General features: G+C 41.5%; 1 protein-coding gene across 1 annotated transcript in view; it reads right to left on the reverse strand.

Moving 5' to 3' along the window:
- Nucleotides 1-127: 127 nt before the first annotated feature.
- Lama4 (laminin subunit alpha 4) overlaps nucleotides 128-14731 on the reverse strand; it is a 146252-nt gene continuing 131648 nt past the window's right edge. Inside the window, exons 32-38 of the mRNA XM_055616170.1 lie at nucleotides 13727-13916; nucleotides 12431-12586; nucleotides 11115-11274; nucleotides 8726-8856; nucleotides 6338-6431; nucleotides 5771-5890; nucleotides 128-409 (exon numbers count right to left, since the gene is read on the reverse strand). Coding sequence (XP_055472145.1) covers nucleotides 264-409; nucleotides 5771-5890; nucleotides 6338-6431; nucleotides 8726-8856; nucleotides 11115-11274; nucleotides 12431-12586; nucleotides 13727-13916 — 997 coding nt within the window. The 3' untranslated portion in view covers nucleotides 128-263. The remainder of the gene's footprint in view (nucleotides 410-5770; nucleotides 5891-6337; nucleotides 6432-8725; nucleotides 8857-11114; nucleotides 11275-12430; nucleotides 12587-13726; nucleotides 13917-14731) is intronic.

The raw sequence follows: 14731 nt of genomic DNA on the forward strand, positions 1-14731 counted from the left end.
TTAGAGGCGGGAGCGGCAGCGATGCCAGCTCATGTGCGTGGGCTCCCAGTTCAAGGAAGTCTGCCCCGTTTTGAATTGCTGTCCGCTTAGACATTTTGGATCCAATAAGAAATAGGAAGCGGCCGGTCTCCGATTTATTGAAATCCCCTTCAACCAGGTAAGAGCTTCTGTAGGGAGAGGGAGTTCCGGCCCCCACTCCCACCCCCGTCATTCTGCGTTTATTTCAGTGCTGGAGAGAACTCTCCTCGGCCTGCCCTGCTGTGTCAGGCCGTGGGACAGGAGTTGATGCTCACGGCGCCGCTGACCAGAGCTGCTTTACTGAAGCTCACTGGGCGCCCGTCAATCACAAAGTGGCGGATGCAGCCTGTGAAGGGTTTGCTGGGAGCCAAACGCGGCGTCAGTAGAGACTCTGGTGAGAGAGAGAGAGAGAGAGAGAGAGAACAGAATTCAGTGTGGGGAATTCCAAGCTCCAAAATTACCGTTTTGTATAAACTGGAAAATTGCTCAGACTATCAAAATGATTTCCATGTCCGCAATGGCACTCAGTTCCCTATCGGACTCCCAGGACCCGCACCGGCTCTTGAAGAATGAGAACACATGGGAATTGTAATGCTGGCCGTTTTTTTTTTTGTTTTTGTTTTTTTTTTTTTTTCTGTGATCACTTTCTTGTGCATCCTGCGCTGTCTTCCAGGGCTGACATTCGTCGGTTCCCTATGAGGCCTCAGCAGTGAGTGTTCATGATATACCGGTGCTGTTCAGAGTTAATTTCCCCAGGCGCTTTTTGTTTACTGTGTTTTGCTGAGGAGGGGAAAGGAACTTGAGCTTCCGTTTTTCATTTTTGCACAGAATGAATGCTTCTGTTTAATTCCGATCTTCGTTACCCTTCACCCTTAAGCTTCAACACTTTTGCCGAGCTTATAGAATATAATGAGGAAATAATGAATTCAAATGAGGTAAAATTTAATTTTCTGAGCGCAAGGCTTAAGAACTATAAATAGGGAAGTGCAAGTAGCATAGATTTTGTATAGACACAGGTGCTTTGTCAGGGAACCTTCTTCCCTTACTGTAATTAGGTCTAGGAGGAGCCTGGTGTTCATTAATTGTAGAGATACAATTAGATGTGTTGGGATGATAGAAGAAATATGATTTAAAGCAACTTAGCTTATAAATATTATGAAATTAAAATCCATTTAGTCAAAGCTCATTATCATAAACACAGCTACAGGAGCAGTGTCAGACAAAAGGGGAAAAACACAGCCTGTAACCTAGGAAGGAACACAAAGTAGGGGACCGAACAAAGAGCAGCAAGCAGCTGCCATCCTGCATCTTCTATGCCCTGTAGACTCAGCGTGCACAGAACCTGTATACTGAAAATAAAGACGGGAAACAGTGTTTCCTCTTTAGAACGGTAACCATAAAGCTTGAGATTCCAGCCAGGCAGTGGCGGCACATGCCTTGGATTCCAGCACTCAGGAGGCAGAGCTTTGAGATCAAGGCCAGCCTGGTCTATAGAGTGAGTTCCAAGACAGCCAAGGCTGCACAGAAAACAAAACAAAACAAAACAAAACAAAAAAAACCCTGTCTTGAAAAAACGAAAGAAAAAAAAGTTTTAGATTTGAAAGGGGCCCCAGAGATTAGTTCTTTTTATTTGTATCCAGTCTACACTGGCTACATGTTTGTAAAGCCTGCCCAGTGCACTTCATCCTCAGAATAAGAACTGATTGAAAGCCTGTGGAGAGGAGCCTTCTAGACCCCCTGCCATCCTGTGAACAGTGGGGCATAGCTTCCATTCTGCCTCAGCTGTCCAACCTTGGTCCATGCAGAAAATCATCTGGAGGAAATAATTAATATAGCAATTATGGTCTGCATGATGTACCATGAAATTAATTATATGTAGTGACAGAAGAGCATCCTAGGGTAGTAAGTAATTGGTTAACAAAATTAACACATTTGTTTTTGTGTTTATGCACCTATGTGTGTGGAAGTCAGAGGTGTGTGGTAAATGTCCTTCGTTATCTCTCTCTGCCTTATTTCTTGGAGGTGGGCTCTCCTCCAGCACACTACTTTTTTTTCCAGCTATGATAATGAGGTGTTGAGGCCCAGTGAGCCTCCTGGCTCTGCTGCCCTCAGCAGCAGTATTGGGGGTCACATGCACACTGTGGGCAACACCAAGCTTTTAAGTGGGTGCTGGGATCCGAACTCTGTCCTCATGCTTAAGCACCAAGCACTTTTAATATTGTGTCATTTTTTTCATCCCCCCAATACATAATTTTAAGAGAGAATTTAGAATGAAGGTTTCTAAGGTCGAATGAAGGTTTGACTCTGTTTTATAGAAAAGAATGTGGGGCTTTCAATAGTGATTGGTTAGACTTGAGAATGGACTACACTAACCTCAAAGATTCTATAACTTAGCCAAGTGTGGTGGCACACGCCTTAAATCTCAGCACTCAGGGAGGCAAAGGCAGGTGGATTAGTGTGAGTTTGAGGCCAGCCTGGTCTACACCGAAGTCCAGGACAGGCCAAGGCTACAAAGAGAAACCCTGTCTCAAAAAAAAAATTCTTTAAACTTTTAAATTATCATATGGAAAAGTTGTGTGTGTATGTATGTATGTATGTATATATATATGTGTATATATATATATACATATATATATCTATAACAATTAAATAGATTTTATTACCACCTTCCTCTCCCAAGTGTTGGGATTAAAGGCATGAGCCACCACCATCCAGCTATTTATTAACGTTTTAGTGAGATATGATATCTAATTTTTTGTCAACGTGAGAGAAACTAGAGTTATCTGGGAAGAAAAAATATCAACTGTGGAATTGCCTCCATGAGATGGGTGAGTCTTAGGCAACTTTTTGGGGATATTTTCCTGATTAGCGATTGATGATCAAGGGCCCACCCCATGATGGGCAGTGCTACTGCTGGGCAGTTGGCCCAGCTTCATATAAAAAAGGCAGCTGAGCGAGCCCGGAGGAGCAAGGCAATAATCAGCATTCCTCAGGGCCTTTGCCTGAGTTCCTCCCTTTGACATCCTCTATTTCTCCCCAAGTTGTTTTGGTAGTAGCGTTTGTTTATCACACTCATAGGAAACAAACAGGGATATGAGAAAATGTGTTATCAAAGTTGTGAGTTGCCTAAGAGTGACTGGCATTTCAGGAGAATTCAGGGCTTAGAGGATTTCTATCTATGCTTAATTTCTTTAATTATCGTTCTTAATGTCCTGGTTTCTGATGTGATTTTAGTGGAATTAACCTCAAGCAGCTCAGGATGATAGAATTAATCACAGCCAGCTTACGTTATAATTGCTTTTGCTGCAGCCTTTGCTGGCGTGGTTCCTAGATGGAGTGAAAAGCTTCAGTGGTGCAGTGGGCTGGTGGAGCAGACCACAGTTGCTAGTCCCTCTGGGGTGGCTCACTAGAAAAATTAGCTCTATATAATATATGTGTTGGATGCCCTGGTTTTGGTTTTCAGTGAATCTTGTTCACTCAGTCTTTGGAGCTTACTAGGACCAGATTCAGAAAGTAAAGGAGAGTCCCTTACAAATGCTGTAATGTTTGCGCTGGGGAGACAAGCTTGTTTTGCCACCAAGAGCTTGGACACATGGTTAGCAGTGAGTACTGGATGGAGAATGAAGTCTTGTTCCCTTCCAAAAGGTGGTGTGCCATTTAGCTTCAACGGTGTTCTATGGCCAATTCCTGTGATGGTTTGAATGAAAAATGTCTTCCATGGTCTCAGGTATTTGAATACATGGTCCCCAGGTGATGGTGTTGAGCTTGGGAGGTTTAGGAAGTGTGGCTTTGTTGGAGGAGGTATGTCCCTGGAGGCAGGCTTTGAGAGCTCAAGGACTGTAATTCTCTGGAAATGTAAGTCTAAATAAACTCCTTCTACTATAAATTGCCTTGGCCACTATTATCATGTTTTATCATGATAATAGAAAAGTAACTAAGATAGTTTCACAACAGTGGTATGTATCCTAGGGAGAAAGGATGGAAGGAAAAGCCAAGTCCAAAGGATCAGTAAGGGTCTAGGTTGGAGGAATAGGAGAAGCTGTTCCTTGCAAAGGTACTAGAAGAAAAAGGAAGAGAGGACTATTTACTAGAAATTGAATCCCTGAGCATTTGTGAGAAGATCTGGAGCAAAGACAACATCCTTGAATATTAATCTCAGACAGCAGAGGGAGACCACAAGCAAGGGCAGGGAGGGGACAGGCACACACCTTGTTTAGCTTAATCCTGTGTGCACTGGAAACCTGTGAAATAGTTGAAGCTACACCGTGACTTCTAGGAAGGCATCAAAATGGAGAAATAGAACCGACATGAGACAATGTTCACAGGTTACTGACATGGTGCAATGGTGGCCTTTCCTAGAGTCCCTTTCAGAATCAAAGCCAGAACAGAGGCAGAGGACTGGGGAACACTGGTGTGAGTACCTGTGTGGAAACCCAAGAGGGGATTTGTATTTTGAGTGTCTTAACTATGCCTTTTGGCTCCTGAGTGACCATTGTTGGTACTGCTGGTATCTTAGTCACTGTTCGATTAGTGGGAAGAGACACCATGTCTTATGAAAGACAGCATTTAATTGGGGGCTTGCTTACAGTTTCAGAGACTTAGTTCATTCTCATAATGGTGGGAAGGATGGTAGCACGCAGAGTGGGCCTGGCATGGGCTTTTAAAAACTCAGAGTCCACCCCTAGTGGCACACTTCCTCCAACAGGGTCACATCTTCTAATCCTTCTCAAATAGTTCCATTTCCCGGCAACTAAGCATTCAAATATATAAGCCTATGTATATTTAGATACCACCACAGCTGGTATCTAAAAATACCAGCATAGAAAGAAAAGAAGTTACTTGGCTACTACTGTTTTGAGAGTACACAATGTGAGATGCTTGTTTTTATCTGTATATTTTTCTTTTTTTAAACTACTGACTATCTTTATGTGACATAGTAAAAAAAAAAAATCTAGTTAGATTATTAAGATTCTCACAAAATTCCAGGTAAAAAGCTTAAATATCTCCATCTTATAACACCCTCTCCACTCTTACTTTGAACTTTTCCAAGTTAGAGAAATACATAAAAACAGTCATGTTCAACCTAAGATAATGGTCTTTGTTCTAGGAGCATAAAGCAATTGTAGAGGGCCCACAGTGTCTTCTCAGTATCCTGAATTAGATGCCATTTTGGCAGCTCTTTATAGAATGGTACCTGGAAACCGCTCTTAGGGAATGCCATTCCATGAGAGCAACAAACATAACTTATTGTCTACAACTGTTTTCACTATACAGACTAACCCTATACATTCTTTCCTTATTGTGTAAGGGGAATAGTTGTCAGTAACCTTTGACACCCGAAGTTCTCAGGTCCTATAGCACTTTCATTCACAAATAAGCTTTCTCTGCAGCGTTTGTGTATTTGTTGAGGATATTTAAAGGAGAAGGAAGGGAAGAGAGAAAAGCAAATAGCAAGATGAAATGGTATCTGCTGGTGAACGTGCTGATTTTATGTGCTATTAATCTTGATTGAGGAGTTTATGAGTTTCGGTTCATTACTCTTTGTGTGTGTGTGTGTGTGTGTGTGTGTGTGTGATAAGATCAAATTCAGCACTTTGCTGCTCTTTTCTATTAAGAACCTTCGCATATAAAACCCTTTGACTTATTAGGTGCGTTATGAAAATATTATAGCTCAATTCTTAATGTAATAACGATTGTGAGAGCTGACTGGGTCCTTCTGGATTTGGAAGCTTGGACCTTCCCAGATGCTTACCTGGGACGCCTCCAACAAACACAGGCTCCCTGTGATCAACTGGCTTTGGATTCAGTGGTCCAACCACGTGGTTCACTTCTGAATCTACATCCAATTGAACCACGTTTGAGTCTCTAATAACTGAAAAACAGGACAAAGAGTGGTCATACGGGGTACTGGGGTACTTTTTACATGAAATGAAATAATTTGTCCAACATCAGTACATTCCAGAATAAAAATCCCCATACTTCTCTATCATTGAAAGCAACAGTAATGTCTAAGAACAACTAATCAAGCAATTGTGGGGACACTTCCCTTAGAAAAGGGGACCGTTGGACTGTACTTCTATTTTTTTGCTCCAAAAATTTCATGTCTTATACTTTAGAGCTCTTTTTGGCAGCATTCATCTTCATGCGTTCAATGAACACATCTTAGTCTGATGATACTTTATTCTCTTTTCTTAGCATTCATTATGTGTCAAGTAAGGTCTGAGTCCTTCCATGCCATCATCTGCTGTCGCCCCCGGATCCCCACCCATGTGCAGGCTCAGGCTTGTACAGTATGCCCAGGACACTCCGAGTTTTTCACCTGTAATTCGGTGCCATCTGCCATCACAGAGATTCTGCTTGGGAGTTACTGAGGTAGAGAAGTCTCTGACACCGTTGTTGACTTTCACTATGACCTGCCAAGATGAGGCATGTTATGTGATTAGTTTAATTTCTCATCACAAGGGTAAAAACGAGTTTTATAACTGATTTGCCACAGAGAAGCAATGCTTTGGATAAATACCAATTCATGCTTACATTTGCAATGTGAACACCAGAGGTCACTCTTTGATAGGTGATAGAAATAGTTTAATGTTTTTAACTTAAACTATTGTAATTAAAATAGTTCTCTCAATTTTACTTAGTTTATAGAGTGTGTTTGTTTACGAAAAGCAGGTTGAGAACCTGAAGACATTCCAGGGCAGGCCTGGTCCTCAGGAGTAGTTGGCTACAACATACTTTTGTGGAGTTTCTGTCTTATTTTGCTTGTTTTTTGGCTTTTTTTTTTTTTTTTTACTCAGCAATTAAAAACAAGGAAATCATGAAATTTGCAGGCAAATGGTGGGAACTAGAAAAGATCATCCTGAGTGAGATAACCCAGAAGCAGAAAGATACATGTGGTATACACTCACTTGTAAGTTGCTATTAGCCATATAATATAGGATAAACATACTAAAATTTATAGTCTTAAAGAAGCTAAACAACAAAGAGGACCCTAGGGAAGAGGCTGAAACCTCACTCAGAAGGGCAAACAGGATAGACATCGGAAGTAGGAGAAGACAAGGAACAGGACAGGAGCCTTCCACAGGGGGCCTCTGAAAGACTCCACCCATTAGGGTATGGAAAGAGATACTGACACTCATAGCCAAACTTTGGGCAGAGTGCAGGGACTCTTACGAAGGAAGGGGAAATAGAAAGATCTGAAGGGGACAGGAACTCTCCAATGAGACCAACAGAACCAAAAAATCTGGGCCCAGGGTCCTGAAGAGACTGATGCACCAACCAAGGATCATGCATGGAGAGGACCTAGACCCCTGCTGAGAGGAAGCCCATGGGCTGCTCAGTATCCAGTTGGGTTCCCTAGTAAGGGGGGGCAGGGGCTGTCTCTGACATGAAGTCAGTGGCTGGCTCTTTGATCACCTCCCTCTGGTAGGTGCAGGCCACAGAGGAAGATGATGCAGCCAGACCTGATGAGACTTGCTAGGCTAGGGTCAGATAGAAGGGGAGGAGGTCCTCTAGGGGGAGAAGAGGGAGGGTGAGTGGGACTGGGAGGACATAGAGGGGCTACTGTCTGGATACAAAGTGAATAAATTGTAGTAAATAAATAAATCCATATGTAACAATGAAAGAAGAAAAAGGCATGGCCGAAAATAGAAACAATGCCAACAAAAATATCTTCTACATATATATAGCAGAGAGAGAGGAGAGAGAAAGAAATATAAAAGTAGGTGGGTAGGGAGGTTGGAAGGATCCAGGGAGAAGTTGAAGAAAAACATGATCAAACTATACTGAATGAAATTTTTTTTTCAGTCAAAAATGGAAAAGTAAAAGATACTCTCAAAGAGAACGAACTTTCAAGCCGAACTACAGAGCTCACATTTATCTTCTTTCTGCCCCATTTTTCTCTGATGTAAAATAAGATAATATTACACATGTGCTTGAGAGCATATGAGGGCTAAGTCGGCTCACTCGCATAAATCTTTTAGTGCCCAATATCTACTAACCAATGTATATGTAAAATACATATAGCATATATTATATACAAATATGTTATATAATTCTGATATAATACAATGCTTATATGATATATAATATATACACACATAAATATGACAGCTAGTTTTGTTTTTTTATGGCTTCATTACATGTATTAGAATCAAGGTAAACCTTGGCTATATTGTTTGAGCCATAATGAAAATATTCCTTTTCCTCTAAACTTATTTCAATACTTTCCTGAATATTACTTAGTAATATCTTAGGGTGAATGTGCCTTTTAAAACATAGTACAAACTTAGTTACTGAGTTAACTCACATTTATGTGCCTATACACACACACACACACACACACACACACACCTGTGATAAGCATTTAAATACTTAGAAAGATGCTTTTACATTTGTGGATGTTGGAAAGTGGATATATTTTTGCTTTTCATTTGCTGAAAAGCTTTTTTTTTCTACTTATTTTATTAAACTGTCATGCTGTTATTGGTGATTTTCTGGTAGCTTTGCCATATTTTCATGACCCTGTCCTAATCAACTCACACTACATGAATGTGAACACATGCCTTGCACACACTCAAATCTCAAGTTCAATTTCCCTCTTTTTCCATTAGAAAGATTGATGAAATAATTCTGTATGGTACACCTGCTGCTTTACACTAGCATTCAAGGTTAGATGAGATAGACTGCTAACTCTCAGGATACTTACCTGCCCGTTTTTCATGTGCACATTCAGGTACTCCCCGTTGACACTGTGGCCATGAACCAGGGTTCCAGAACTGCTCCGGGGACGGACTTCAAATGCAATTTCAAACTTTAACCCAATATTGAAGGACTCGTCTGCAAAGGGAAATGGAAATTACCCAAAAGAGCAAAGTAAAATTTCCCAGCTGTGGTGTGATTTTATGAGGACAGAACACTCTTAAGTACTCCGTATGCTGTGAGAGTTCCGGGGAAGCAGCATTCTAGCTAGCAGCACCTTTTACTCCTTTACAGAGGAAGACAATGCAGCCAGTCCTGATGAGACCTGATAGGCTAGGGTCAGATGGAAGGGAGGAGGACCTCCCCTATCAGTGGACTAGGAGAGGGGCATAGGGGGAGAAGAGGAAGGGAGGGTGGGACTGGGAGGAGACGAGGAAGGGGCCACAGCCAGGATACAAATTGAATAAATTGTAATAAATGATAATAAAAAAAAGAGAGGGGAGGGGCAGGAAGGGTAGGTCAGGAGGTAAAGCACTTGTTGTACAAGTCAGCTGACCTGAGTTCCATCTTTGGAACTCATGTAAAGATGGAAGGAGAGAACCAACTCCACAAAATTGTCCTCTGATCTCACACATGTGCTATGGCATGCACCTACCATCACCACACACACAGACATACCCCCCCCCCCAATACTAAATAAAAAGTGAGGAAGGCAGGGCAGTTTGGGCAAAGGATAGAACCTGAAGACATACAATTTAAAAAGAAAGGAAGACAGGAAAGTCTGGACAGGGACTGTAATCTGAAGCCACGAACAGAGGCTGGAAAACTTGGAGAGCCCCAGGAAGGAACCCAGATGATTCTATGGGGATGCCTGGCTGCTCCATGGGGAAGGTGGGGAGCCTTGCCTGGAGGGGCTCCAGTGTGCAAATTTGGAAGATGGACTTTATTTTGTTGTCATTCAGGAAGAGCTCTGATTAACTATTTGAAAACAGTTTTAGCTTCAAAATTAACCGGTACGTGCTAATATTTAGAAACTGTTACTGCGGTGACCTAAGATCTTGCTTATTAAAAGCAGCTGTGCTCAGTGATTAAGAGCACTGGCTGCTCTTTCAGAGAACCGGGTTCGATTTCCAGCATGCACACAGTGACTCACAACCATCTCATCCTAAGAGACCTAGCTAGCACCCTCTTCTGGATTTTGTGGGCACCAGGCATGCATGTAGTGCAGAAACATACATGCAGGCAAACACTCACACATAAAATCAGTCCATAAAAAAAAAAAATAGAGAGAAAAAGAATAGCTGTGGGGCTGGAGAGGTGGCTCGGGAGTATATGCTACTCTTCCAAAGGATCTGAGTTCAGTTCCGAGCGCTAACTTTGGGCAGCTTGCAACCGTCTGTAAGTTCAGCTCCAGGGGATCAGATACATTCTTCTGGCACCTGAACTTATGTGCCCCCCCCCTTCCCAATCACTAAGAAGGGCTCATCCTTCACACTTAAGATGTTTGTTGCTGTGGTTGAGGTGGTGGCTGTGTACAGGCTCCTAGGATTTCTTTTGGCTTAGGAACGGGTACAGTCTATCATCCAGTACGCTGCTGACTGCATGAGCAGGGCAGTAATGGCTGGGAGGAGATCCTCAGAATAAGATCTCCAAAGGAGAGTGTTGCAGAGGGTTTCAGAGCAGGGGGCGGGGTATACTTTTCTTCAGTGGGGACAAACGCATACGGGCAAACAAGAAAACTTAGAGGAGTAAGACGGCTAAGACCAGACACAACAGTGCAGGAAGGTCTGTGTCGAGACGGTCTGCACCCAGAAGTTTGGCCAGGGGAAGCAAAAAAAGGATTGATGCTATGCATTTGGTTTGAAACAGTAAAGGGGCTAGCAGTGGTCCTTGAGGAAAGAGGTCATTTTACAGGGATGAGCTTGGCGTTATTAAGTTTTAACAGCGGGCTGAAAATTCTCTGTTAGCCACATCCAGCACTTCAGGACTCGCGCTTTCAGCACGGTCGTCTCAGTCTGCTCTGTTTGCTACAGCAGAACACCCAACACTGGTTGATTTAGAAAGAAAGGAGGCTTATTTGGCTAACGGTCCTGGAGGCTGGGATTACGTGCAGGAGCACGGCGGCAACATTTGCTGAGGCTCTCCCTGCAGAAGGGGAAGGTCGCGTGGATGTGCGTGCACAGTGAGAGAGGACGGGGGCCCAAGTTTCTTTATAACAACTCACTTGGATGGTGACCAGTGTGGTCTTCAGAGAAGAACTCACTCCCACAAGAACAGCCTTCCTTAACGTTTTGAATGACCGAGTTCCCTCTCACCAGCCCTTGGGGATCAAGCTTTAACTTGTTTTACAAGTTTAGGTGGGGCCAGCCATATCCACACCACAACAGTCAATTTACCTAGAACCACATAGCCTCCTTCTGTGGAAAAGTAAGTTCCTGTTTCCATTGGCCCTTCAAAGCAAGGCGTCACGCTAAATGTTTGAGAGGCAGAGGTGATGGAGGCACCATTGAGCTGTAGATTGCCAAGGCAGCCACTGAAGCTGTAGACAGAGTTAATCTGAAAGAGGAAGAAGAAGTTTACTTAAAATTCCCTTGCTCAGCACTCAGGTGTACCATGGGAAAGCAAAGGGGTGAATCTCAAGAGGAACAAAGCCACCCCTTGTTTATTTTAGCTTTTTGAATGATCAGTATTGCTCCTGATAGTTACTTTTAACTAATTCATAGCAGCTGGAATTTTGTACTTCATAACGTCAGCGTGTAGTAACTACGAATGGAAATATGTTCCCAGAGACTGTGACAAAATAAGTTGCAACTGTGGTTTCCCAGCTGACAACTGTTAGTATAACCATTCATTTCCATTCAGGAACGACAGCTGGGCCTGAGATCATGGCTGTGGATGAAAGCTCTGTGCAAACAGTAGGAAGCTTGCCGATCTGGCTTCATTAGCTTGTACTTCATACTACAGGACATGGCATTTGGCTCACTTTAGAAATTATGTTTTCTTTTGTGTTGTTTGTTTGTTTTTCTACCACATTTGGAAACAGTGAAAATGATTGCAATGAAACTGGGGCTGTTTACGTAAGTCTAATTATAAGGTGAATCGCCCTTTCTACCTACAGATGCCAATGGATCTTAATGTATTGAAACTTCGACAAAATCGAATCTGTGTTTGTGTTCAAGATAAATTAAGTCCTTTGATACTTCCCTTTCATTGAGAAGCACCTTAAAAACATTCGATAGTTATAATTTGATGAAAATGGCTCTTTATAGTCTCAATTCTTGCACTTACACTCACATTCTGTGCATATTTAGAAATTTTATGTGAGAAAAAAATAACTGAAACTGAATTTAGGTGAGCTGAAGTTTGTTTTTTTTCCCCCCTTCACACTCAGTAACATAGTGGAATGACTTGATCTCTGGTCTTTTTTTTTTTTTTTTTTTATCTCTGGTGTTAATGTAGCTTTACACTAAAAATCTCAGGTACTTGTGGACCTCCTGGAGACATAAGTTTCATGACACTTTATATCTATTAAACCTTTTCATCTCACTTCCCTTTTAAAATCAAAATGCCCCAGGGAAGACAGGAATCCCACAGGACAACCTGGGATGCTCTTCTCCCTTTTTCCAGGCTCCGACTCTACAAAATGAGGACCTGGAATCAGTGATCATCAGGTTCAAGGGGCAGTGGCTCAGCCTTGTCACGGCTGGCTTACCTGGATGTTTTTCACAGCTCTCCCAGGAGCCACTCCTCCCAAGTAAATGGGACCCTTGATTTTCCAGGCAGCCCCACTAGGAGGAAGGCTTTCTTCTAGCACTCGTAGACCGTCAATGACCAGTCGGCCACTGCTCTTTTCCCGAATAAATATCACCTGGATAGAGAGGAGGAAAACAGCTTGTTGCAGGCACGACCCCAAACTGTGGTGAAGGCTGTGTTGTCCACGCTCCCAAACCTGGTGGTGCAATGCTGTGGGAGGGTAAAGAAAGTTCTCAAAAATGTGAGGCCATCTTTGAAGTCAGGAGTGTTCTTTCTTTCTTCTCCTCAGTAGCCTTTTGTCTTGTTGTTGGTATGTCAGAAACTTTATTCCTTGAATCTTTGCCCTAAAGCAGATGTCTTTATTGCTATATATATTATATATATTATAATATATTTATATATTTATTTATTAGACATTTATTTATATATTATTATATATACTATATATATAATATATATACTATATAATAATATATAGCATATAATATATAATATAAGATTATATAATAATTATATAATAAGATTGCATAATAATTCTTATTATATAAGACTATAATATTATATATTATATATAAAATATTATATTCTTATAATATCAATATTAATATACTGTAATATTATATATATATAATATAAGACAGTTGTGAGCTGCCATGTGAGTGCTGGGAATTTAACCTGGGTCTTCTGGAAGAGCAGCCAGTGCTCTTAACCACTGAGGCATCTCTCCAGCCTGTCATCTATGTTCTTATCTCTAGACTGAATGACTTCACACTTTCAGTTTCATTTCTGCGCCCATGATGTATTTTTGGCCTGGTTCTTTAGGAAGCTCTTCCTAGCTGACTGGCCACATTCTACAGTTAGTTGCAGCACATCTTGTACAGGGCATTCTTGGCATCCCATACCCACTGGTACCTCTAGTACCTAGGTTCTCCCTGGCTTCCCAATGATTTACTCACTTTGCATCTCCTCCAATGATTACAGTTTGAAATATAGAGTCAGTAATAGTTGTCAAAAATTATGAACCTAGCTTGCTGATGAGTGGGGAAAGTGAAAAATTCATTAGAATCCAGATATTTAAAAATATGGTTCCAGATTTTTTAAAACAATCAGTAAGTTCTTTAAATTGAGCTCTGAGTACATAGCCTCAGCATTTTAACACAGGTATTCCTATCAGGCCAGTGGTGTGTATCTGGTGTTAATCCTCTGGGCAGTGGCCAATTTTTGCTGACAGTGCTATTTTCTGCACTCAACTTACATCATGCCACACTCCGTCATTGTATTTCTCCTGGCTTCTAATCTTCAGTTTCTTGTGGCCAACATTAAACATGAAGACCAAGCGACCATGGGCCAAGAACAGAGTCATGAAATCATTCTCTTCTTGGTCTGAGACATAGAAAATCATCCCATGTGAGGAACGGGTTTTCAGACGAATGGAAAACTGAGATCTGGTAAATGAAAAGAGAAGTTACCACCATGTGTGAAGTGAGATGAGAATAATATTTCACAACAAACTTTCAAAGTAACACAGTCCAAGAAAGAATAGCCATCTAGTCCAAACAGCCTCATTCCAATTGTCCCTGACTCTAAGTTAATGAATTATTGGGTAGGAATGGTTACTTCAAAAATATAAATAATTCTTCTCTAGACCATTTGCTCTAGAAATTTCAGGCCCATAGGATTCCATGCATGTGCATTCTTATTTTTTCTAGAGGTACATTACGTATTTAGCAAAGTCTTGTGTTGGTTAAGAATCCTAAATCTGGCATTAACTAAAATCCAAACAGCTGGACACACCTGTGAAGGATTTTTCTTAGTTGGATTATTATTATTATTAGGGAAGAACTACCCTAAATCTTGATCTCTTGAGGTCAGAAAAACCACTATAAATATGGGCCGAACCTTCTGGAGGCTCCTGACACAACAGGACGTGGAAGAAGGAAGCTTTTGCCTTTTATTTACTTTCCCTCACTCTTGCTGGCAAGTTCATCTACCCTGCTGTTGAGGCTTTTCTTTGGTATTATTGGAACTTAGTTCTCTGTGACTGTAGCATAGATCAAAGACTATCTGAGACACCTAGTCTCATGGGTGGAACAATTACTGGGTTCTTTGCTTTTCTGCTGGGAGCTAGCCATTGCTGTACTAGCCAGACCACAGACTGTAAGTCACTCTAACAAATCCTCTTTTTATTTATATGTGTATGTATATGTGTGTGTGTGTATATATATATATATATATATATATATATATATATATATATATA

Source organism: Psammomys obesus, unplaced genomic scaffold (genome assembly GCF_907164565.1).
Source record: "Psammomys obesus unplaced genomic scaffold, mPsaObe1.curated_primary_1811, whole genome shotgun sequence".
In the NCBI taxonomy this organism is placed as follows: Eukaryota; Metazoa; Chordata; class Mammalia; order Rodentia; family Muridae; genus Psammomys; species Psammomys obesus.